This window comes from Epinephelus lanceolatus, chromosome 13 (genome assembly GCF_041903045.1).
Source record: "Epinephelus lanceolatus isolate andai-2023 chromosome 13, ASM4190304v1, whole genome shotgun sequence".
In the NCBI taxonomy this organism is placed as follows: Eukaryota; Metazoa; Chordata; class Actinopteri; order Perciformes; family Serranidae; genus Epinephelus; species Epinephelus lanceolatus.
In genome coordinates this window covers 19,815,955-19,842,291 of record NC_135746.1, presented here as the reverse complement: position 1 = coordinate 19,842,291, position 26,337 = coordinate 19,815,955, and the positions used below count along the sequence as shown (strand labels likewise).

Sequence of the window (26,337 nt, the reverse complement as noted above, 5' to 3'; positions counted from 1 at the left end):
TGTCTTTTTTCGATCAAAATGTTTGTGTGTGTGTGTGTGTGTGTGTGTGTGTGTGTGTGAGTGTTTCACAGACAGACAGACACACGTGTATGTGCATGTGTAGGTTGGTACGAGGAACATATGCAGGTAAGCCCCGAGGTCAAAGGACTGCTGTTAAACTGTTCTAGAAAATGCTTGCACTCATGCACCTGCAATGTGCTCCACTTTTATAAGAGCACCTTCTCACCTCGCACACAAAATCACAGACGCTGACCCCCCACTCACCCCTAATGAGTTTGCCATTAACCCCTAATAACTGTCCTCAAACTCCCATCAATAACCAGGATCACCAGTGAAGGCTCGTGTGCAGAAGGACTTATGTGTGGAGGGGTTTACACGGTAGAGGGAACTCATCGGAGGTTAGGGTGATGCAGCGTTAAGATTAAAGTCATATAAATCAGTAGCTGTAATTTGCTGTCATGGAAACAACAAAGACATGTATGCACTGACTGAGGTGTCCTTTCTCTGTAATAACCGGAGGTGGTATGCAAGTGACAGTGAAGTTTCCACTCTCCTATTTTGGGTATTTTTTTTCGATGGACCTGCACGTGCAATTGTATGATGTCTTTCTAGTCTTTCAACTACTCAAAGCGCTCTTTACACTATGTGTCACAGTTACCCATACATTCACATGCTTATGGCCTACCATACAAGGTGTCACCTGCTACTACATTCACACACCAATGGAACAGCCATTGGGAGCAATTCAGGGTTCAGTATCTTGCTCAAGGATACTTCGACATGCGGACTGGAGGAGCTAGGGATCGACTGTAGGTCCTCGGATTAGTTGCCGACCTGCTCTACCTTCTGAGCAACAGCCGCCCCTGATCCCCTAATCACTACAAGACATGAATGAAACCTCAGAGACGTCTGTGCAGAGGTTCTCTGCAGGGCCTTCTTGATGTTTGTTGTTCGTATTATGCTGTAATGATAAACCCATATTATTTTAGTGGACAAGAGCAGGATGGTAAAATTAGGTGAGGCCATCAGAGTATCGGCAATGATAATGGTAGACGGCACTGCCACCTAGTTTTAAAATATTCAAACTTTTTGCCATCCTCCACAACGGAATTTACAACCAGATGTTACGTAGCTTCCTCACACCAGAAGAAAACATGGGCAATCAGGACATTACTAGAATAATAACAAAAAATAAGATACACAAAATAGTTTTATTTAACATATTTTATTCCAGGGTGGCAAGTGGCTCACCTGGTGGAGTGGGTGCCCCATGTACAAAGGCCAAGCGTCCAAGCTCGATTCAAACCTGTGGCCCTTTGCTGCATAGCATCTCCTTTCACGCTACCACTGTCTTATCAAATAAAGGCCAAAAAGCCCAATGCATACTCTAAAAACATATTTTATTCCATTCTTTGTAAACGGTATACAGCATCACCACTGTGACATTTTGTTGTGCGTGTTTCGTTTTGCTGTCCTGCCATTCCATCAGACTTTGTTTTTCCTGTGCTGTCCAGTAGGTGTTGTCCGTCTGCTGGCTACCATCTGCCTGATTCCATGTGACTGAAGCATTAGCAATAATTAAAGGAAACATGTGAATGTGAAGTCATATTTTATGTATTAAACAAACCTAAAGTCTGATTGGTCAGATTGAGCCATAAAATCCATCATCAACCCATGAAATTGATTTAAAGGGCTAGTTCGCACAACTTACCAAGTAAATAAATACATCATTCTCACTTAACACTGGTCAGTCATGCAGATAGTTTTGGTTTTATTTGCCCACATGTTTTAAAAAAAATATCTGTCTCTGAATAGAATTAAATTTGTGGCACTCACAACACTGAAAACATTCAACAACAAAGTATCTTTTCCAGAAACAATGTCACGCTGGACATTTCACAGACCTCACTGTCGACAGTTTTCAGTGGAAACATTTTCTGCTTAAGAAATGGTCCCATGAAACTTGTTGACAGCATGTTCTGGGGATTATCATGAGTCATTGTTTCTGGGGAGTTATGTTATTTATTAATGTGTTTTCTTTATGTTTTGTGCCCCACAAACAGAATTCCATTCAACTTCATCATTCTGGGGTGGATTCAAAAGAGTCATACACAGATATCTGAAATAAGGCAAATAAAAGCCAATTTAACTATCTGTATGGCTGGACAGGGCGATAAAACCTTTTGTTTGCTTATTTTTAAAGACGTAGTTCGACATTTTGGGAAATACTCTTATCTGCTTCTTCACAGAGACTTCAAAGAGAAGATCAACACCACCTTCACATCTGCCCATTAGAGATGAAACACCTAAGAGACAGGTAGCTTAGCATAGCATAAAGACAAGGTAAACGGCTTTCAAGGCGCTTGTTGTTGCATTTTTTATATCTCTAGAAAGAGCAGGCCAGCGGTTTCCCCATTGTGTTGATGCTAAGCTAAGCCAAGGATCTTCTGCTGGGTGCGTTGGTTGTTGGCGTTCAGGGACGCTGTATCAAGTTCTGCCTGTTACATGCATTGTCTTCTTTCAAAATACACTTCGGTTTTCATTTAACGTTTAGATACTGTCTCTTTCAAAATGAACGCACTACGTCAGTACAACATCACCAACTGATGTTTTTTTCCTCCAACAACTAACACGTGGTTGGGTTTAGGAAAAAAGAACAGGGTTTGGCTTAAGAATCTTACAGAATGTGAACACCACTCTCATGGGTGAAGGTTGGTGGTTATTGGACCATACACCACCCCTCCCACAAGCCCTACTCAGACTTTTGACACCTTAACTTTCGTTCTTGTCCCGCCGCGTTTCCCCATGACGCTTCAGAGTGCCGTTTAACTATAACAGCGACCAGCCCCGTATCATGCAGATATTTAAGAACACCTTTTTTCGTTGGTTTCTGACGCCACAAGTCACTGCCCAAGCGTTGGATTTCTACGACTTCAGAGTGAAACCTCGTTGATAGGAAGCTTAATGCCTGGGTTGTAGTCCTGTGTGTGTTTGACCCATCTACCACCACTCTGACATGGGCTTTGTTGCTCTTTATACTACGTCAACTGACTTCCTCCTTTGCTGCTGTAATATGATGGCGGATAGTCTGTATGACTTAGATCACATGATCACACCATCCTGGGTCACAATTACGTGAGTTATATACCAGTAATAGTTCATTACTTTTTGAAGGTATAAATATGAACATTGAATGAGAACAGCCTGACAGATGTGAGAGTGAGATCGATTTTCTCATCTAGCTCTCGCCAAGAAAGCTCATAGGCACATTTCCCAAAATGTTGAACTACTCCTTTAAAAGACCCGCTCCTGTTTTGTGTTTTGCTGTTCACATCAAAGCAAACCTATGGGATTTGAGTACATTTAAAAACACATTTGAGCTGCCCCTAAGAACATAGATCTACCTGGGTGGGGAGGCTTGTGTCAAACTTGCCAGGAGCGACAGAATTCTTAGTACTTCCAGCTTTTAACTCCTCTCACATCTGACCCTCAGCACACTCTCCCCAGTAATCAACTCAAAGCCGACACAGCAGACAGAGACCATGACCATGTATGGCTGCTGCCCTCCTCACACCGGCACATCAATCACCACAATGTCAGACTGGATGCTGTCATTTTATTGTCAGGAGTTAAGCCTATTTCAAAGTGGAATGTGACTACAAACATATTTTATTCAAAGCAACACCCTGACATGAGTAATTGTTTAGCTTGGGAGGGTTACATGCATACATATGACATTTATGGCATGTGGCGTTTAGCAACAGAAGCTGGCCAATGCAATTACAGTCTGAAAACGTATTTGCATTTCAGTGTTGGTGGTCAAAACCTCGACCTAACAGACTTCTCAGATGATTCAAATATCCTGTCGCTAATAGAGACTGACATCTCACACTGAAACACACTTAGTATGCTGACATCCACATTGCTATGACAGGTGTGCTCGTGGCCCAGGTGGTACTTATTTAAACAACTGGAACAACGCCTAGAGATGACATCATGACACTAGATATGTCATTGCTGGCAGGTCTGACAGGCACAGGTGGGTGGGGGTGCTGGTTCGAGCTAAGTCAGGTGATCAGTTGTACCCAGTATTGTGGAAAATATTAGAAATATTAGATTTTCTTGTGTCTGCCTCTGTCATTTTTTCCCACTACAAAAAAGTTCAAGTCATGAAATTCCTGATTCTGAGAGTTTTCAGTGAGATCTGTCACTCCTGCCAAATTCCAGCAGGTTAAGTGGGGCAGAGAAATTAAATTCCACTGGCCTGCAAAGACATGATTCCCTCTTTCCCCCTCACTCTCTGCCCCGATTACTCTCTACACTTTCCAGGAGTTGATGGACTGTGGCTGCATGGAAGAAGTTGACATTATTTATCATCCAAATACACTATGTTTCTGTTCTCTCTATTTGCGCTGCTCCCGCCTAGGTGTCTAGATATTCCCAAGGGCCCAATTTCATCCGCTGTTGAGAAGAATTTCAGACTGACAAGCTGATGACATGCGAGTGGAGAAAGTTAATGAGTAACACTCCCCTCTCCCTTAACAACTACTGTCAGAATGCCCGAGAGGAAGGCATTTAACTCCAAGCTGCTGCTCAGCGGCCCGCAGCAGTGAACTGTGGTTGCATTAAGTAGCTCCCAGGTGTGAATGTATATAAGTGGATGAATGTGAAGCGGGGTGTCGCAGAAAAAGTGCTCTGCAAATGCCTCCCAAAAGATGGAAAAGGGAACGACTGAGAGGGAAAAGACCACAACAAATAGCAGCTCCCTATATTCAGAGAAAGCGATGACCTCATGCACTAAGTGCTTGCAGTTGAGTAGGAGGCATAAAGAAACATTGCAGATCGACTGACAGTATAAGTGGAGTATGTAGGAGAAAAAGAGGAGAGAAAAGAAAGTCTGGCTGTAACGTGCCTTTAAACTCATAAGGTTTGGCTCACAGCCCTCTGAAACTCATCAGGCTTTATGGTACTTTTGATATTTTAGATGTTGTGACTGTCTGGAGGATTTGGGCTCCTTTCCCTGAGATTTGATTTTACAAACAGCATTTGAGAAACTTTAAAAACCATGTGTGCTGCGGTCTGTGAGCCTGTCAAAAACTGCTTCATCTATTTGACAGATCACCGTGCAGATGTAGATTAAAAATCAAATAAATTTAAAAAATGAAAAATAAATTTCCTTGTGGGTAAAAAAGCATTTTGAGGAGTATTTCACCCATTCCTGTCTCATAGCTGATGATGGATATGACTATTAAAGCATGCAGCAAAGCAGCTCTGTCCAGAGGAAGAGTGCAGACAGAAACCCCACCACTTCTTTTCTCCTGAGCTTCACAGGCCGGTCATTTATCACCACCATCAGCCAGATTAGTCACCAATTTGGCCTGATACCCCTCACATGAAAACACAGCGATGCAGACTGATATTTATCAACTTTATCACAGCTCCTCCAGCATGTGCCTACTGTATGAGGTCAGAACTTGTTCCATGACTGCTGCTGGGACGCCAGCATCATATTTTCCTCCCATAAAGTAACAACAGTGCACACTGTCACAGTCTGTGTCTGCTGCAATGGCTCACTTAAATTTTTTTTTTTTCACAAATGCAGATGATAAATCAAACTGTAAACTCCAAATTAAATATTGTAATGCTTTGTACATGGATGCAATTAATCTATTTTTTCATGAAAAATTTGCAGCAACTGGGGGAATGCACAGGCAAGAATATGCATGCAAGTGTTTTACACCTTTTTAAAAAAATAACAGCATCAAGACAGTGATGTTAACGCACTAAAATGCGCAGATTGCAGCAATAAACTGATCAACAGCACACGTTGCACCCACTCTCATCTATAAAAGCGGAGCCATTAAACTACCAGAGGAGAAAGCAACAGTGCCCAAACAATTCCCAATGTGCATAACACACTAGTGCAAAACGTGCACCTGCTCAGGGACAACGTAAACAAATCTTTTTTACCTGTCCATCCGCATCCCGGTGCGCAAAACGTGACGAATAGCGCCAAGAGCGTCCTGCTTGCGGCTAAAGCCATAGTGAGTGTGGCGCGCTACTGCTGAGGAGCGACGCACCAGCTGGATGCAGAGGGCTGGGACACACCGGCCCTCCCCTCCTCCTCCTCCTCCTCAGATGGGACTGCTGCTTTTCACCGTGAACTCTGCGCTTCTTTGTGTCAGCAGAAAAACTTTCAAAAAATGAATAATTACAATCACATCCAGACGGGTTTGATTTGAAAGAGATGACACAATGTGGAGTGGGCTTTAAAAAAGCATTTAAACTTTTAAACAGAACACTTTCCAAGTATTTAGAAACCTATTATATAGGTTGTCATAATTTTAATTTATTCTATGCATTTATATTCTCCAGCTGCCTATAAACGTGCCTGCAGGCTGCTGCAGGGTGTCTTTGACTTGTTGATCAAATAAAATAAAACTGATAAATGTCTCCCTCTTCAGGGTACACCACTGATTTCACCCAAAATTTGAAGGTCTGGTAGCAGGTGGAGGGAGGGAAAAAAGACTACAGGGTGTAAGCCACTGATTAGTGCCAGAATAATTCAGAGCTGAGGTTTTGTACACGCTGTCCACTACTGCTTTTCATTTACAAACCACACCTTCTCCTCCAGATTTCCTTTAATGTTTACAAGTGCTTTTCTTCTTAAATCTATAAGAACGTTGTTGTTATGGTTTGTATAGTTTCTTATCCAAAAAAACCCTTAAGTTCCACCTGTCCTCTTCTGTTCCAGTCTCATTCTTGCAGACCTGGACCTCTTTAGGGTCAGATGTTTCCATGACACCATCTCTCTCCAGGTGTAAGAAGACAGGACTGTGAGCCAAAACTCTGATGAATGATGTAATCTGCGTGTGCACGATTACATGCATTTTCCGAAGAGGTCACTTTAACCACTAGATGGAGCAACACGTCATATTTTTATATATAGTAAAGCATGTGTGTAATAAAGGGGAGATTTGATTAGAGCTGATGTTTTCCAGTAGTAGCAGCAGTGGAGCTGAAGTTTCATCTGACATGCTCTCTGTGTGTCTGTGTGGAGTTAAGATCACTGAGTCTGACTACTACAGTCAGTGTGTCTATTACATGATGTAGTTTTATAACAGAGTTCGGGAGCAGAGACCACACCCTCACCTACACCTGATCCATTACCTTCTCACGCTCTCAACTCCCTGGTTTTCTCCCATGTTCCCACCTTCAGCCAACACTCATCACATGCATCCATCTATCTGTCCATGACCTGCGTTTTTCCCTCATTCCTTCACCCCTCTACCCATATCGGCCATCATCACCTCATGTCTTCATCCCTCATCTTTTATCAGTTCTTCCATCACCGGTCATCACTCAACCCTCATTCATTCACCTATCACCCCTCATCCCGTCATCCCTTGACCCTCATCCACCCACCCCTCACCCTTCATCTCCATCCTTTTATCCATCAACCCTCATCCCTTTATCTCTCACTCTTCATCCCCATCCCTTAACCCCTCAGCACTCATCTACTTATCCATTATCCTTCATCCTTCACCCCTCAACCTCTTATCCCTCACCCTTCATCACCTCATCCTTTCATTCCTGTACCCTTATCCCCTTATCTTTCACTCTTCAACCCCCTATCCCTTCATCACTCAACCCTTTTATTTATCTATCACTCCTCATTCCTTCATCCCTCACCCTTCATCCCCATCCTTTCATCCCTCAACACTCATCCCTCACCCTTCATCCCCTCATTTCTTCATCCTTCGACTCTCACCCCTTGTCCCTTGATCCTTATCAATTCATCCATTCATCCATTCACCCCTCACCCTTCATTCCCCCATCCTTTCATTCCACAACACTCATCCATTTGTCACTCACTCTTCATCCCCTCATCCTTTCATCCCCCAATACTCATCCCTCACCCTTCATCCCCTCATTCTGTCATCCCATCAGCACTCATCTACTTATCCCTCACCCCTCATCTACTCATTCATTCATCCCTCAAAACTCATCCACTCACCCCTCATCCCTTCATCCTTTCATCCCTCTACCTACATCCATTTATCTTTCAACTTTCATCCCCTCATCCTTTCATCCCTCTACCCTCATCCATTTATCTCTCACTAATCATCCTCTTATTCCCTCATCCTTTCATCCCTCTACCCTCATCCATTTATCTCTCACTAATCATCCTCTTATTCCCTCACCCCTCATTCCTTCATGCCTTTACCCTCATTCACTCACCCCACACCCTTCATCCCTTGACCCTCATCAATCTATCCCTCACCCTTCATCCCCTCATTATTTCACCCATCCATCCACCATCCTTCATCCCCCATCCCTCAACCCGCATCCCTTCATCCCGCACCCTCCATACCCTGATCCCTTAATCCCAAATCTCCTCAACCTTTATCCCCATCCCTTCATTCCTCCACCCTCATCCATTCATCCCTCTCTCCCCATCCCCTCATCTCTCCACCCCTCAACCCTCACCCTTCATCCATTCTCCCTTAGCCGTCATTTCCCCATGCTTCATCCCTTAACCCTTAACCCTCATCGTTTCATCCCCAGTCTCCTCAACCTTTATCCCCCCCTCCATCCCTACATTCCTCTGGCCCTCATCAGTTTATCCCTTGACCCTCACCCCCTCATCCTTCTACTCAAACCCTTGGTGTGGTCTCTGTTAATGAATTTGTCTTTGTATGACTCTTAAAACAGATCACACATTACATAGATATTGAATATGAGGTTCTGCTCCTGTTAATGATAAATACTAGTAATGGTACATGGTTTTAAATCCACTTTAATTCTGTAAAGTAGTCTTAATTAAATGCAGTAAAACTTTAAATTAAAACATCTAGGAAGCACTACTTCTTCATTTTTATCCCTGGTACTTTTCCTGTAGTTACTACCACACTAAAGTCTGAGGATTTGCTGCCTCATTAATCACCTCTGCTGCACATTTTGAATGTGAGAGCTCTTCGTGTTTCCCACAGATCATCTGGACTCTGCTGTAAAACCTCTTGACCTTTTTGTTATAACAGCACATATCCCATTGGAGCAGCAGCAGTGTGACAGATGGATAATTACTGAATCTATGCTCCTTTAACGGTGTCTTCATAGCTCAGAGGTTCATCTATCAGTAACATTCTCATTCATAGTGAAAGAACTGGAATAAATATGCTGCTGTAATGAATCTATCTGTCAAGTCAAGGTCGGTGCCTGTGTGGGCTCATCAAGAGACATCAAGCAACAGATTCACTTGTCTTGATGGTTTAACTGCAGACCAACATCTCCCTCTGTTGGCCAGAGCCTTCACTGAGACACTGAGAAGACATTTCAACCATCTCTTATTTATGAATGAATTCATGATTGGCGAAAAGTCAGAGTTATGGCTTAAATATAACAGCCAGGTTTTAATCACACAGTAGCCGCTCTGTAAAATAAAGTACTGCGGACAACTCAGACTCCTCAGGCTGTTTTTCTGTATTTGTTACTCAAAAAAGGGGCCAGAATAGCCACAAAATCAATACATGCGTCACTGGTCACCTCCGTGGCCCCCAAGGGCCAGTAAAGTAATTGCAGTTTGTCTTTTTTATGTTACCTCTGCCCTAAAAACTATAACATCATAAACTCATTACTGGGGCTGACTGAGTCTCTGGAAGCCCCTCTCTCTGTCTCTCTCTCTCACACACACACACTCACACTCACACACACACACACACACACACACACACACACACACATACACCACTGCAGTGTCTTGCAATAGTGCATGAGTTAGCACAAAACAGAGTACAATTTTAAACTAAAAAAAAACTTATCAAAGCAGATAATTGTCTCTTTCACCCACTCCCTGCAAACCTGCAATTGTGCACACACTGTCACTCACACACACACACACACACACTTCAGCCACCTCGGTATAGTGTATACAAGGTGTCACATCTTGTTACACGCATGCCTGGGGTTATTTATGTCAGGTCCTGCCATAGCTCTCTTGAGTGAGGTGACAGGAAGCTTGTGATGAAATAATCCGTCTCTTCTGATATACTGTATCCAACTGTACTGCATGTGAAGCTGAGCTTATATGAACAGAGTGTTCCAGTTCTATCAACAGTTTTACATTTCTCTGTCAGGCAAAGGCGTGGTCGACATCTACCCATGTTTAAGACACAAGTTATACTTCTTTTTAAACAAATATGCAGACTGTCGTGCCCCCTGGCACTACTCCTTTGGGGTGTCTCATAGACAGAGATGATGAATTACTGAACTAGCTATCACATTTCGCCGCTGTTTTTATGTTTCCCTTATTTTCTGGGAGAGTCGAGAGAAAGAAAAACACCTAATTAGCTGTCTCAGAGGCAGTAACTAAAAATAGGGTGGTTCAGCAAATAGAAACAACAAGCTCTGAGGGAAAACTGGTCCTCAGTTGCCAGTTTATTAGGTACATTCGTTCATTTACAGTAACCACTTATCCTATTGGGGGTCGCCAGGGGGCTGGAGCCTATCCCTGTTGTCACTGGGCAAGAGGCAGGGTACACCCTGGACAGGTCGCCAGACTATCACAGGGCTGACACATAGAGACAGACAACCATTCATGCTCACATTCACACCTAAGGACAATTTAGAGTCACCAATTAACCTGCATGTCTTTGGATTGTGGGAGGAAGCCGGAGTACCTGGAGAAAACCCACGCTAACACAGGGAGAACATGCAATCTCTGCACAGAAGGGCTCCCCCACCCCAGATGCTAGACACCACAGTGACTCAGTTGCTGAATACACGTGTCACACAATATATGTATTTTTGTGTGAGCAGATGATTTGAGTCCTATCTGACAGGCAGATCTATATCTGGGCTGGACCAATACGCTGCTGTTGGCCTGATTGTGTCCCTGTGCCTGCTGGGAAACATCACAGAGCTGTCAGAGGGGTCCCTATGAGTGCAGCTGTGGTACTCCTAAGAGAGGCATTTCTGAATAAACTCCCACCACAGATTAGTTTGTTACTTGTTAGATGCATTGAGGCAACATTCAATACTGAAGGTCACAGAGGAAGGCTGCACACTGCAGGCTGCAAAATAAATAGTTTATTTCTCTTTTCTTTCTACAAGATCTTCCTCAGCGACAGTCAATATTACCTGTTTCAAAAAGGCTTGGCCATGTGTTGTCAAACACAAAGAACTTCCCACAGATGATGCCAAAAACTGCCCATGTAATAGTGCTCTGGGAGGGTGCTGGTAACATCTAGTGAGGCCACTGAATTATTCTCCATCTTCCTCCCGGACTTTGGCAGGTGCCTGGACTCTGTTTTGAAAACTCTTGGCACAGCTGCCTACCTGCTGGTCGCTCTTTGTTACAGATTTGAGGGCTACAGCCAGCAGGTAAAATGTGGTTTCTGTTGAGCAGAGAGACAGACCACTGCCCAGTGTCGGACAGGGACCAACTGGCAAAGCTCATTTGACCCCTGAACTTAAGTCATCCATAGTAAGGGGTGGGGTTGCCTGGCTACTGTATTTTACTCAGCATCTGTCCGACAGAATAAGATTTAATCCTATGATACAATAAGTTTTAGAAAGCTATCTTAAGGTCATGGTTAAATTCTAGATCTTTATGGCAGTGTTAAAGGAGACATACCATGGAGAATTACAAGCACTAAATGGTCGATACCATTCATTTTATATTTATTAACATATTTGAATCCCTGTTCTGCAAAAAGATGAAAATTACAGACTGTAACTCAATAGACTAATCTATCCTTTGTGACTATACTGAAAAATATCTGATTATATTGAGGAGTCTTATTAAAAGCCCCAAGAGACCCGCAGGACTATTGGCAATTTCCGCTGACATTACTGTTTGTAAGAGGCTGTAGCAGACTGAGCTATGAAACTAGAGTGAAGGTAGGATAGATCATATGTAACTAGAAGACTAACCATGTCATGCTAACTTTTTGGGAAGGGTAAATAATGCTCCAAAGATAGGATCGTTTTGGCAAGGAGAAAAACTGGCATGGCCATTTTTACAGGGGTCCCATGATACTCTCACCTCAAGATATCTGAATAAAAATGAGTTCAGTGGGTGCCCATGAGTCTTCCCTTTATGCACATACTTTATGCAAATCCCATTCAGTTTTGGACACAAACCATGCAGCATTTTGCATGCAGATGGCAAAAGAAGAATAAATATATTCATACTGCCTTGACCTTTTCTCTTCTCTGCTGGTTTGGGGGGAATCTCAACATCTTGTCCAAAAATGCACAGAGTAGCATTGTGACAATGAGTAGCAAGAACTTGGGAGTTCAGCAGAGTACGTTGTCTGTCCTGTTTTGTGAACAGATAGTAAGAAAGGCTAAAGCCATCCTTTCCGACAGCTTCCACCCCTCATTCTCCAAGTTCCAGTTTTTGCCTTCTGGCTCTCGGCTCAGATCTGAGCAGCAGCAAGATAAATCCCCCCATGGAGTCCAAACGCTGGTGGAGGTGGTGATGGCTGATGACTATAAGGCTGATGGCTGAAGAGGTGAATGAGGCTGATGAATCCGAGAAGACTAGGCAGTGATGGGGAGGTGGATGGCAGCAGCAAGATAAATCCCCTCATGGAGTCCAGAGGCTGGTGGAGGTGGTGATGGCTGATGACTTTGAGGCTGATGGCTGATGAGGCGCATGAGGATGATGAATCTGAGGAGACTAGGCAATGATGGGGAGGTGGACGGTGCGCGTGGCTGAAGAAATATATTTAAAACAGAAAGTGGTAAGATGATAGGTCAATGGTATGTCTCTGTGCTATTGGTTGGTTGTGAATCAGCTGAAGAACAGCTGATGACTCAACTGACAGTTAGAGATAGAGAGTGAGCAGGCGTGCAAGGATTGAATGACAGGGTGAGAATGAAAAGTTACAGCCTAAGCATGAAAAGTATTGTCTTCCACACTGAACTTACATTAGAGCTTCATTTGAATATTTCTGCACACTGAGGTCCCCATACAGTCTTAGAAATGCATAAACTGGGTACAATCAGAGTGAGAGCTGAGCCTGTGGATTTCATTAGCCCAGTTTTATTCATGTGTGATGATGTTAGTCCCCATAGAAGCCATTTCACTGTAGTGAGACCATTTTGAGACATCACTATATTAAATTACCTATTGTGACCTTTAGTATAATCACAGCCTCATAAAACTTTACAGCCACACACCAGAGACCTTGGGCATTCAGATGCATATGGCTTTATGGTGACAACAAGGGTGTTTATTAACAGTTTCCAAAACAGAATGGTTCGCCATCCTATTGCCGAAAAATGCACTTCTTACAGAAATTTCCAAATGTCAAAAGTTTTTGACACCAGACCACAGCATGATTTTTTCTATGGCATCCCCAAGGTCTTGGTGTCTTAATGTGGCATTTTGGAGGGATTTTTGACCATTTTTTAAATTACTTTTCAACTGCGAAAAAAGCTTAAATTTAGCCCCAAATCTGCATAACAAATGGTATCAACACCATGGGACTGACCATCATATACTTCTATCATAATGTTTTAAGCCAGTGGTTCCCATCTGGTCCAGCCACGGGGTCTTTTCAAGTAGCTGTACCCCTGCCAACATTTGTATGTGGAGCCCATGTGTAAATGGGCTAAAAAAAATGAATGAATGAAATGGGATTGTCCATGGGTTCCATGATGGCCCCATGCCAGTTACCCACATGGTTGGGTTTAATCAAGTAAGGCCCACATAGGTTATACTAGGGCTACCTGGGTACAAAGTGGGTATCGGCCCGAAATGGGCATCTTATCTGGGGCCTGCCTGGGTAAACCCACCAATGTGGTCAATGGGCATAGGGCCAATGTGGATGTGGACAATGCCATGTAGGGTCAATTTTCTGTCCATTTACGAATCAATTTAATCCCCACATGGCTGGGTTTAATCAAGCCCCACACAGGTTATGCTAGGGCTACCTGTGTACAAAGTGGGTATGGGCCTGAAATGGGCATCTTATCTGGGGCCTGCTTGGGTAAACCCACCCATGTGGGCAATGGGCATAGCACCAATGTGGAACCTGTGGACAATGCCATACAGAGCCCATTTTTCCATCCATTTACAACCCGTATGGGCCCCACATACAAATGTTGGCTGTGCTGTTAGTAACTCACTTTAAAGCAAAGACAGCACCTAAAAATAAAAGCTCTGTGTCAGAAATTCACTGTACTTAATAATAATGATAGTAATAAAGTGTGTTTTTTACAAACTTGGCACATTTATGAGTCACTTGTGGTCCATTCAGTATGGACCCACGACCCACTTTGAGACCAGGACCCACCAGTTGGGAACCACTGTCTTAAGCCCTTAAAATCTCTAAACTTTTGAATAGGCACCTACCTAAAACAGATTCATGACTAGAAAAGCTTGCCACACAGTGCTGAGCCGCATCTCAAATCAATCTTCAGGTTCCCAGCTTTCAGATGCTGTATGCCACTTGTATGTTGCATATACTGCTGATCTGTTGTCTACCCCTAAAGATCCCCTGCCCCCCTTAACAAACACACAAAAAGGGTCTCTTCAGTGGCCATGCAGTCTGCAGAGGAGATAAAGAATATAAATATGTTAAAGGTATACAGCAGGATCATGGCTTTAAAAGATTTTTCCTCCCTGGAAAAAAAGGAAGTAGTGCATGTCCCTCAAATCCCAGAGCTGGACTGATTTTTTACAATTAGAACATCCACCATCCCCTCACTGAGGCTGAAACACACCCCCCGCCCTTCCTGCGCGACAAGCAGAGTAAAACCAAGTGCCAGCTCGGAGATGCGCGACAGACCCAACAGCCACGGAGCACGGAGCGAGAGGAAATGTTAACTGGAGCTTATAATTAATTCACTATTACATGAAAAAACCCACAAATAATTTTACATGCTGCCCGTATGGAAAACGATCTTTGTGTCCAGCCGCAAGAAGAGGCTCATCTGAAGAACACTGAACACAGATTGCACCAAAGCCGCTCAAGTTTGATCTGTGTCGGAGTAATTTTTACTCCCTGCCTGACCAGTGTGGACCAATGATGGCTCTAGTGGTTCACCTGAAGACGGTCGCTCACCTCCGGGGGAAAGGTGACAGGATCGCCAAAGTTACATTCAGAGGTAGGATAAGGTGTGTGTGTTGCAGCCTGTGTGTTGTGAAACTGAATCACCCAGTGTGTAGTGGCCGGATTTGATTCACGTTAGACGACGTGATGGGAGATGATCAGCGGTCCCGGGTGCGTAAAAAGTTGGGGGAACCCCACCGGAGACGCGCTGTTCCCATGCGCCTTTGATCCAAAGATGGAAACTGGACTAATATCATTAATATAAAAGGCAGAAAGAGAGTCTACAATACAATTTAAAAATCCAACCCTACTCTAATGGGAGTTTTGCACTTGTTATATAAGCGTTTGGTACACTCCCTCATATTCATATCATGGATACATATGCTCCAGTGCCTTCTCATATCTGTGCAGAAACAAACCATTTTGTTAACCAGTTATCCAGTCTTTTCCAGCTGTCAGGACATGGGCTTCTCTTAGCTTGAATATGAATAATTAGTATGAATTATTCATCATAACCTCAAAAAGAAAAAGCACTGTGTACATCCCTGCAACTATAGTGACACTGCAGTGATTCCTTATCACTGATTTCCCTTGATGGGTCATTTTACTCATGAAGCAATAAGAGGCCAGTAGGTTACAATTTATTGAGCTGGTGGCATTGATTATCTGAGGAGGTGCCAGAGGTGGAGGTCTTCTTTATCATATGTTCAGGGTAAGTGCCAATCCTATAGTTCTTTGGTGTTTTATAGCTCCTGAGGGGTCATTATCCTAACACCTTCCTGTTCAGAGGAAAGAGGGATCACCGAAGGATTGGAGGGACATTTGGAGGGAGTTCAGGGGATTTATTCATCGACATCAGAGAGAGAAAAGGAGACAGGAAGAGAGAGGTGTGTGTGTGTTTCAGCACCCTGGACAGCGATCAGTCCGCTCTCTGACAGATGACAGGTGTTCAGTCCCAGCTGATCTCTGATTAGACTCCTGCTGTCAGCATCAGTATTGTGTAGGATGATACAAGACCGCCACCCCCTTCCTCCTCTCTCCACTGCTCTGTGAGTGTGTGTGTGCATGAGTGTGTGTGCACCGGAGAGAGGATGGCTTTCAGTGTTGGGCTCTGCGCTGCAGTGAATTCACCAGGGTCTTGATTTTACATGAACCGTGTCATCCAAGTCAAGGATTAGATTGGCTGCTCCTCGCCCCCAATGGACCAACTGTCGGCAGAGTAGCTGCAGCTCATCTGTTTGCTAAGTTGTTAGTCTAAGAAACAATGTGTGTGTGTGTGTGTGTGTGTGTGTGTGCCTTTTTAATACTCCACTTTCTGCCTTACAGTACAGTCACTTATTCACTATATTTCAAAAGAAAAGGTGCATATGCAATCTTCTGTCTAGTTGAAGGACAGGTGACACATGCAAACAATTAAAAGAGAAAGAGAAAAGGGTTCCCCCACTTCGTAAGCTCCGATAGAGCAAACCTTAGTGTAAAGGTAATCAGAATCAGAAATATTTTATCGATCCCTGGGGGGAAATTGTGGTACTTTACTGTCACTCTGATGTATAGTATAGAGAATTATAAGAGAGAAGAAATAAAAAGGATGAAACAAAGAGTGTAAAAATACATAAAAAATATGTGCATTATTCTACAATGTACAAATATACACCGATCAGCCAAAACATAAAAACCACTGACAGGTGAAGTGAATAACTTTGATTATTTTGTTCCAGTGCATTGTTCTGCTGAGAAACCTTTGGTTCTGGCTTTCATGTGGATACCACCTGACATGTTCCAGCCACTCAAACACTGTTGCAGACCAAGTACCCCCCCATGGCAACAGTACTCCCCAATGGCAGTGGCCCTCCAGCAGGATAATGCACCATGCTACACTGCAACCACCACTCATGAATGGCCCAAGGAATGTGACAAAAACCTCAAAGGGTCAACCTGGCCTCCAAATTCCCCAGACCCCAATCTGAATGAGCATCTGTGGCACGTGCCATTAACCTACCTCACAACCCACTGGACTAAATGAATCTGCCGCTAACGCACGCAGGACACTCCCTGAGATCCTGTGTCCATGCCTCGACAGGTCAGAGCCAAGTCCGATCCAAGGAGGCCCCACCTTGAGCAGATTGGGATCTGGGAAATTTAGAAGCCAGGTCAACACCTTGAGCTTTTTGTCACGCTCCACGGGCCATATCTAAATCGTTTTTGTAGTGTGGCATGCTGCTTTTTCTGCTTGGGGGCCACTGCCATTGGGGAGTACTGGTGCCATGAGGGGGGGTACTTGGTCTGCAACAGTGTTTGAGTGGCTGGAACATGTCAGGTGGTATCCACATGAATGTCAGAACCAAAGGCTTCCCAGCAGAACAATGCACTGGAACAAAAATAATCTATCTATCTATCTATCTATCTATCTATTTATCTATCTATCTATCTATCCACTGTATCCACAGAATCTGAATCTCACTCTGAGTTACTGTTGTTTATAAACTAAAGAAATGAGAGATAATTTTTGTTTATTTTTTACTGAATATTTGAAGGCAAACTGTAAAACCATATCACTTATTTTGTTGCAATTCTATTTACTTAAGTTAACTTTTTTTTTTTCAATAATTTGTCATATTGTCAGGAATTATCGCAAAAATACCCTGAAAGTGAAATTTCTACTCAGGTCACAGAATTTGGTGTAACTGGTGATTTTGGCCCCAGGGGGATAGCAGAAACAAGCTGTAAACACAACGCTGACACCTGTTAAGTAGATACGGCGAACTTGTTAGGAAACAGCCGCTTATCTGCACATCCAGCAGTTACAGAGCAACGTTTTAATTTATTTAGGGTCGTGGTGTCTGGTGAATGTAAGTCACACTCTCTTAGCTCTGTTTTTGTAGCAGTTCCTGAGGGAACTATGTGGCTCTGCCGCTGCTAAATACTCCAGTATATTCACGAGCTAGCTAACGTTAGCCGCTAATAACGTCTCATTTCCGTTGGTGCCTAGCTAACCAACTTGCTACATCCGGGTAACACGTAACGTTACAGCTAATTAACCGGTGATATTTGAAAGACCCGGAAGGCGGTACGCTGTTCAGACGGTGTTTTAAAGTTAACTAAAGACTCCCCAAACCCACAGACTGTAAAAATAACGAACTGGATGAAAATAACGTTACATTCCGTATGATTAAAAAAAGATTTCATCCGTTTCGCCAAGTTTCATACCCAGGTAACCTTAGCTAGCTGGCGTCCATCTTTGTTTTGATGAGGAAACTAGAGGCACAACTTAGGAAACGGGTTAAAAACGTGTCATCATTCAGCAGACGGAATATTGGTCAAGACAAGTCTTTGGGATTGTGCAAAGAGCTTCGGAACAATGGTAAGTTAAGAGTTTTTAAACGACCTTATTGGTTTTACAACTTAATTAAGAAACACTGATGAGTAAGTTACCCCAGTGTGTGCTAACTAAACATATGAGAGGCACAAACTGGGGATAAGTTAGCACTGAGCAGGTGGTGTTCAGTGGCTTTTTAGTGCTTTTCCACTGAAAACGGCGATAATACAGCAGTGGAAGTACAACAGTAAACTTGTTGGCCTGACAATTAAACAGTAAGCTTCATAAACCCCAGGGGAGCTGAAGATCCAGGTGATATTTGTCAGTAGGTTCATCAGGCGACCCATTTCACAATGTCACTGATATTTAATACGGTGTGTGGATGGAGTGATTTTCTGTTAAACACTAAGCAGGCCCATTTTTTCAGTCACATATTGTAATTTATTTGCATTGAATCACTTCATCTGACTATGAAACATAGATCCGTATTGTCTCATTATGTAATTTTATATAACCATACACATAATTTATTTCTCTGTTGTGCATCCCTAGCTGGGGCCTTTCTCCTCAACTCTGCATAGTTCTTATAGTTATAAATATTCCTCCAGACATAATTGAATTGCTTCATTTTATTGTTACCTCAAGGCATTGTCTTTTCTCTGGCCAAATAATAGCCTCTTATGTCTTTCCATGTATGCAAATTAGGAGCTCTTTGTTTCATGTTGGCCTGACTGTGTTACATCATGTTTCAATTCATTTTGAAAGGGTTTCCTCATTTGGCAAGAGATTTAGTAAAACTTTGTTTTGGTAGGCATGAGATTTAGTTTAAAAAAAGGTAAGAAGGAAATCACTTCACCTGAGTGGTCAGATGTAAAGTTTGTGTTATTCATTATGATATTTGTGGGTCATTAGATAACAGAGAGCAGAGAACGACAGGAAAGGTGGGCGAGTGAGAGCAGCGCAACAGGGATCAAACCCATCGTACACTGAATCACCACAGCGCAGCGCCCACCATATGATGAGTTTGATTTTAAAAAATAATGCTTTTGATTATTTGCTAAGTATTTTGCCACTCACTAGAAAAATGTGTTATTTTCCAGTTAACAGGCTGAAAGAGGCTGATGTCTCCCTCAGCAATTACTTTGCCACAGATTGAAATAATTGTAAATGGGAAAATTTATTACCCTTTTAACATCCTGAAAACAAACGGTTTATCTCGTTCTTCTCCATATCTTTTCTCTCCCCTGAATTGCAAGTGATGTCAGCCATTTATTAAAGACATAATCATCTGTATTTTTATTACTGCCCCAAATCCAGAGTTGATACATGTCATGTGGCAATTCTTCTCGCACTTAAAGTATTTGTGTCATTCTTGCTGCATCCCCAGTCCCCAATGCAGTCCCCCAGTTTGATTGTTGTGGGTTTTTGAGTCATGCTTTTCCTTGCAGACTGTCAGTAGTACTTTCTGAGTGCTTTCAGCTAAAACAACTTCCTGTCTGGAGAGGAAGAGGTCTGCCAGGAAGCCCCAGCCCCTCCTGAGCATATCAAACAGTGTATGACCCCTATGGAGGCTGGTGGGGAGATGCTATGTCTGGCAGGGAAAGAGACCTAAACACACATAATCTAGCATCAGACATCTTCAATATTTTGAGAAAATAAAATCCATAAATCAGGGAATCGATTGCTTTCAAGGTGTAATATATAAAAAGCAATAAAGAAGACTGTTGACTTCCCTGTCCAGTCAGGCTTCAAGTAGTTCATTATTATCTACCATGGGCAATGAAGTCTTCTTCAAAGGGGAGGCATCAAAACTTAATTGATTTCATGACAAGTCCTTGATGAATCCTCGCTGTTATCTGTAGCTCTTGGCTTTATCATAGAGTGGCACTCCAGCTCTTGTTGCTCATAGGCTGGGCCTCTGCACAGTAGCCTGCAGTATTACACACACACACTGTACATGAGCGTTAACTTTAAATTAAAGCATTATCTCCGCTTGAAAGATATAATCCACACTACAGCTTTCTTCTTTTAGCCTAACTCTCTTCTACAGTCTGTCGTCTACCACTTGTCAAACAACCTGACATCCACGCTGCTGCTTGAACAGTTTGTTACCATTTTACCTCTAAATCTTCATTATTTTCTTGGTTTAAACAGAGCTTTATTGAATTCACTTCATCCTGCACACATCAGTGAAGTTCCTTTGCTTCCCCGCAGCACTCTAAAACTCTTTCTTTATGTCCTCTGCTGGAGCCGACATTTACTGTGTGTTTAGTGTGAATTGCGATAGCTATTTAGGATATACATCACCCCTTGCTCGGCTCGTAAATTGGTCAGGAAATAAGGCAAAATAAAATCCCAGTATGGCATAACAAAGATGAGCTGCTTGGAGACATACAGGGAGCCTCTGATTACATCCTAAACATTAAGGCAGATTAACAAAATGCTTTCCACTTTTCTTTTCTACACTGCCCTGTTTTCTTTGACTATATAGATCTGTGTAAAGGGGAAGAGAAGCTTGAGTCTTTCACAGTGTCTCTATCTTTGTCTTTTCACCTCCGTCTGTCTGCTCGAAAATGAGAATGTCATCTCCATCCCTTTTCTTTCTTCCACCACAGGTCGGTTCTTTCAGTGCCGCTCTGTTTTGTTTCTCACTGTTTCCACCGAGGCCAAAAGGCCCCCTGATTAGCAGAATGTTGTTTTAGTTTGGTGTGGAGCGCTTTACATAAGCTTCACATGATCTACTTCTCCAAACCCACGTCTTGGTTAGATGAAAACAGTGGTACGACAGCGATGCCTGTGTTTTGAATAATGTAGGTGGAGTATTGTCTCCTTCCCTCTCTTACATTTAAGTGGTGTTTATTCTCTAAAAAATCATCTCCAGGGATGTAAAACTGGTGATTATGAGCTAGAGTAAAAATGGGCAAGTTGTATTGGTAAAATGATACTGATTAGTTTGTATGACGCATAATTTCAGTTTTGTTTTCACATGTTTATGTGTCTTTCTCTTTCTAAACTGAGAGGTTGTTCGCTCTGTGGATGTATGCATAAATTATTTCAGCACAAATAATAATAATGATGCATCAGAGCCAGGCAGGATCTATTTATTTCTATTCAAATCTATATTTATAGCCAAACAGACAGGGGCTGTAATGTAGGACCCTGTGCATGTGTGTATAAATGCAGTGCATATATACGCATGAATTTGTCTGTACTCTTCAGCTGCACACATGCACCCAAACAAATATCAACACCCACGCAACGCCTTAGATACACAAAGCAAACTACCGCAACAAAGCAGAATACACTCAGCAGTGCAGCACCATTCATGAGCCACACAAAGCTAGCAGGTGATCTCAGGCTGTAGCACGCATGAGTGAGTCAGGTTACTGTACGGAGAATGGCTCCCTGCACTGCGTATAACCTTAAATACACACTGCACCAATGCATTATTGTTTTCATGTTAATTTAATCACATGGAAATGCTTTACTCTCAGCAAAAGTCTCATTTCTTTTATGTTTCTGTGCCGCTGAAGTCTTTTCTCTCTGTTTATTTTTCTTCTGTCGCATAATGAGTCATATTGTAGCTATGCATTTCATTTCTGTCTCCTGTGGCTCCACACAGCCGGTCTCATTCGTGTGTTTATCAGGTACTTAAGACCTTAATTTGTCTTTTCACTGGTGTATAATGTGACAGAGGTAAACAGATTTGAGACAGTAATGTTGATAAATGTATCTCAGGAAATCAATCCTTTACATTGGTAGAAGTACCAAAACTAGGGCTGGGTGATATGGCCTAAAAAAAAAAAAAAATCTCCGATTTTTTCACAACAAATCTGATTCACGATTTAAATCGATTTTTTTCCCCTCCTAGTTAAAAAAAAAAAAATTTGCGGCCTGGTAGCACATACCTGTGGTCCAAAACTTTCAGCATGTGAATAGACCCCGGCTTTTCCACGGTAGCCTATGGGCACCATATCTCTTGCAATATACATGGCGACTGTATCTGTGATCACTTTCTACCGGATCCCTTTCTTATCATACGGCAGTGTTTCCCCTACCATTATATTGGATCACAACAGAAGTCATTTAAGGTTACCTTTCCTATAGAACAGGTCCTTGTCCTTTTATTAAACAAACTAAATAGCCTTATGTTACAGGCTGAGCCTGATGTGTGTGGCTTGTGTGTGTGTGTAGTTGATGTAGGAGGTATGAAACGTTAGCGCGCCGGGTGTGGTGTGTGACGTCAGACGGATGCGCCCCAGGAAGAAAGTGAGGCATGTGCTATATTGTTTACATCGATGGTAACACTTATTTATCTTATTTACACAATGGCATGTCATTTATGTCCCTACACGGTGCGCGTCTAAAATCCTCCTCTGCTCTCTCTGTCGCGCGCGGCGGAGTTCGGCTCTGATGCGCACACACACACACACACACACACACACACACACACACACACACACACACACACACACACACACACAGGTGAGCACACAGACACAGGTGAGCACACAAAAGCGCTGAGGAACTTGGTTCCCTTTCTTGAGAACGAGTTCTTCAGTGCTCGCTGCCATGTTGTTTGTGTATCAAGTAGGGGTGTAACGATACATCGATCCACATCGATACATCGATTCATTGATTAACGATCCGATTATATTGATGCAAAATGAAAACATCGATCCATATCGTCATCTTAAAGATACACATTTATTTTGAAATTCACATAGCACGTCTGTGTCACCTTTTCTGGGCAAGCGCGCCTCCGCTCAAACAACAAACAGAGCTCAGAAATAAAATGGTCAAATCATATTCTAGTTGTTTTTGTGAGTTGATGTAAATGATTGTGTTAGATGGACATATCGCGTCATATCGATCGCAGGGTCCTGAATCGAATCAAATCAAAATCGTATCGTGACAGACTTTGTGATATCGGCAAACATCGTATTGTCATCCAAACAAATCGATATAATATCGTATCGTGATGAACCTGATGATTTACACCCCTAGTATCAAGCACGCAGGGGGAGGGGTGAGCCCACTCTGAACTACGGGAGCCCAGCGTGGAGCGGCGGTGGCAGATTTTAAATAGAAACTCGATTTTCATTAAAACAAATCGGCCTAAACTACAAATTCGAATTAATCGATAAAATCGATTTATCGCCCAGCCCTAACCAAAACCCATTGTTATTTTTATTTTTAACATGACAGATTAAACATAGAAGACAAGTGGTTATCATACATACAGAACATAAGAGATACAGTAGAAGACAAGACAAGTTAAGAACAGAAAAAAGAGACAGAAATCATATTTATGTAAAAATTCACAAGTACAACATGTAGTGGAGCAGAAGTATAAAGTCCCATAAAATAGAAACCCTCAAATACTGTTCTCAAGTATAGTTTAAAGGAAGTTTGGTCAATTTCCTACCACTGCTATCGGACACATTTCAGTTTTTACCATGTGTGGATTATGTGACAGTGGGCCCCTGGGCACAGACATACAGAAAGCCCCACCACCTCCCCCACATAGGAGCAAAAACACGTAGATTTTATAGTTGTTTAGCCCCTTGTTGTTGTTGTTGTAAGACTCTTTGTAGTTGTTTTGCCTCTCTCTGTGGTTTTGTGTCTCTTTGTGATTGTTTTGCCCCTTTTCTTTAGTCTGAGTGGGTGGAAGTTCGCTGCAAAGATCAGCCTCTCATTGGGCGGAACGAGCCAGCCGCTGAAGTCCCGCCCTACCACCTCCGGTTGCAGTTTTCAACACGTCTTTTACTAACTTTTGCGGTGTTTGATCTTGCGGGGATGTAGCCATTTTTCTGCCATGGTTCGCGTCCTGTAGGCGATATTTTTGTGGGCGTGTTACACCAAAACCTGTTTCCCCCCGGCAATATTTTTGCAAGTGCACTGTTGCTGTGGCACTGCCAAGAACGATTGTGATTGATTGAAAGAAATACAAGCAGCCAGGGCATTTTTTTCTCCAATCTTAAAGTGAGAGTCGGCCCAGCCGGGCCTTTCTTTTCTTGAGAAAGGTCTGGTGAGCGAGACTGCTTTTCTTAGTCATTAAGTGTGTTTCCATTAAAGGTAGGATCTGGAGGATTTTCAAACAAAACAAAATATAGACATATACAAATGAAATCCTGCTTAATCATCACCTATGGGCTTCTACTCGTGTGGTGGTGACTCTGTTTGCAGAGCTCCTGCCCTTTAACGATATTTTGATGTTTTTGTGAGCTCGGACCACTTCTGGGCAGAGATTTCCCCAGCCAATGAGAGAGCATAGGTGCTGTGCCCGAGCATGTCCGAGCATGCACCAGCGCGAGCCTTGCCTGACTTCTGTGAAGCCTTCTTCTGTACCTCCGGGCTCCGTATACCCGGGAGAGTTGAGCCTGATAGGAGGGGCCAAATTTGAATGTGTGTTTACAAACAGCAACTGGAAAATCCTCCAGACCCTACCTTTAACCCTAGAAATATACAAAACCTAAATATCGCAATAAAAAACTGGTAATGGAAACACCTACATTTTGAAAAAAGCTCTCAAATATCGAGAAAAAGTTTTTACGCTCTCATGAGGTGGTTTTTCAGATGTGTCGATATAGAAGTATATCGCAAAAGCGGAATGGAAACACTTTTTTCACAGATATACGTCACTGGACATGACATTGGTGAATTCCTCGTTCACAATCCTCCCCAGAAATTCTTTATCCATGGTCACTGCCACACATAAGGACTTTGCCTTTGGAATACCACTTGCTCTCTTCGTCTTCGGTTGTAGACTATTGCAACAGCAGCAGTGGCAACCGAGATGATTGTTCCAGCTCGCAAGAGATTTGGAATGTCCACCGTACTTCCGCAAACAAAGTGGAGTCTCACGGGATGAGATTTTACGAGAATTACGGCTCATACGCAAAACACCTTTTAATGGAAACACCTGCAAGTCACAATTGTACTTTGTCGAAACTTTAGAAATATTGCATTTATTTTGTGCAAAACTGTAATGGAAACGCAACTATTGAGAGTCTCCTTGCATCTCTTTGTAGTTGTTTTGTGTCTCTTTGGGGTCATTTTAAGTCTCTTCCTCTCCAAAGGGCATTAATGGGTGAAGGCCAGGGGGGCCCTTACACTTTGGGCCTGTGCCTGGTCGGCCTATTCAGTCCCCCATCCATGTTTTTTTTTTTTTTTTCCACTAGTTTTGAATCCGGCAACATTTCTTTTATTACAGTTGGGACTGACAGCTTACCTGTGCCAGTCTCATACTGCAGGTAGATAAAAATAAATGCCAAGATTGATAGCTTTTGCTTGTGCTGTGTGTGCTGTCTCAAACTGAAGTGACAGTATGAATCATTTTTCTGTTTGTTCTAACCTCAAAATTTCTCCTCACCTTCCAGGTCTGCCTTTCTACAGCCGTGTGGCAGAGAACTGTGAGGAGGTGGCACACTTTAATGAGGTCAGTGTCTTCATTTTCTGTCATAGACTAACCCACCTCAATAATCACAGATAAGCAATTATCTCTTAACTTAATAGAAACCACAGCCCTCCACTCTCCACAGCAGATAACAATATGGTGATATCAAAGGCTGCTGGTTTTGTTAATGAACCTGGTTGTCAGTAATTAGGAAAGATAATGTCAGTGATGGAGTCAGTATTTGCTTTTAATGTATATGTAATTAGATTTAAATGAGTAATACAACTCAAACTTAGTTGTATGTATTGTTAGACATAATTGAGTACAAGACATCTCGCCCCTACACAATTAATTCAACTGCTGTAAGTGGGATTTTACAATTTGATTGCTGTTGACTAAGCAGTTCCTTTGAATGGGGTTCGCAAAACAAATTTCCATCACAGGTTTTTAGTTTTTAATTCAGTTCAGCTCAAGGTTTCAGTAAAGGTCCATTACATGGAGAATAAAGAACGTCAGATGTGGATCATCAATGTCAAATCTAAGATTCAGCGCCTCTT

The 26,337-nt window shown here is 42.7% G+C and overlaps 2 protein-coding genes across 23 annotated transcripts in view; one reads left to right on the top strand and one right to left on the bottom strand.

Annotated features, from left to right (window-relative positions):
- Positions 1–6,119, bottom strand: part of fndc1 (fibronectin type III domain containing 1) — a 62,222-nt gene extending 56,103 nt beyond the window's left edge. For 2 of the 3 annotated variants that reach the window (XM_033649216.2, XM_033649217.2), the window contains exon 1: positions 5,971–6,119. In XM_033649216.2, coding sequence (XP_033505107.2) covers positions 5,971–6,043 — 73 coding nt within the window. In that variant the 5' untranslated portion in view covers positions 6,044–6,119. The remainder of the gene's footprint in view (positions 1–5,970) is intronic. The other variant, XM_078173857.1, reaches the window with a different exon arrangement.
- An 8,657-nt stretch (positions 6,120–14,776) lies between these two features.
- The window catches only part of otofa (otoferlin a), a 136,070-nt gene continuing 124,509 nt past the window's right edge, over positions 14,777–26,337 (top strand). For all 20 annotated transcript variants that reach the window (XM_078173850.1, XM_078173843.1, XM_078173852.1 and 17 more), the window contains exons 1-2: positions 14,777–15,120; positions 25,764–25,822. In XM_078173850.1, the coding sequence (XP_078029976.1) occupies positions 15,039–15,120; positions 25,764–25,822 (141 nt within the window). In that variant the 5' untranslated portion in view covers positions 14,777–15,038. The remainder of the gene's footprint in view (positions 15,121–25,763; positions 25,823–26,337) is intronic.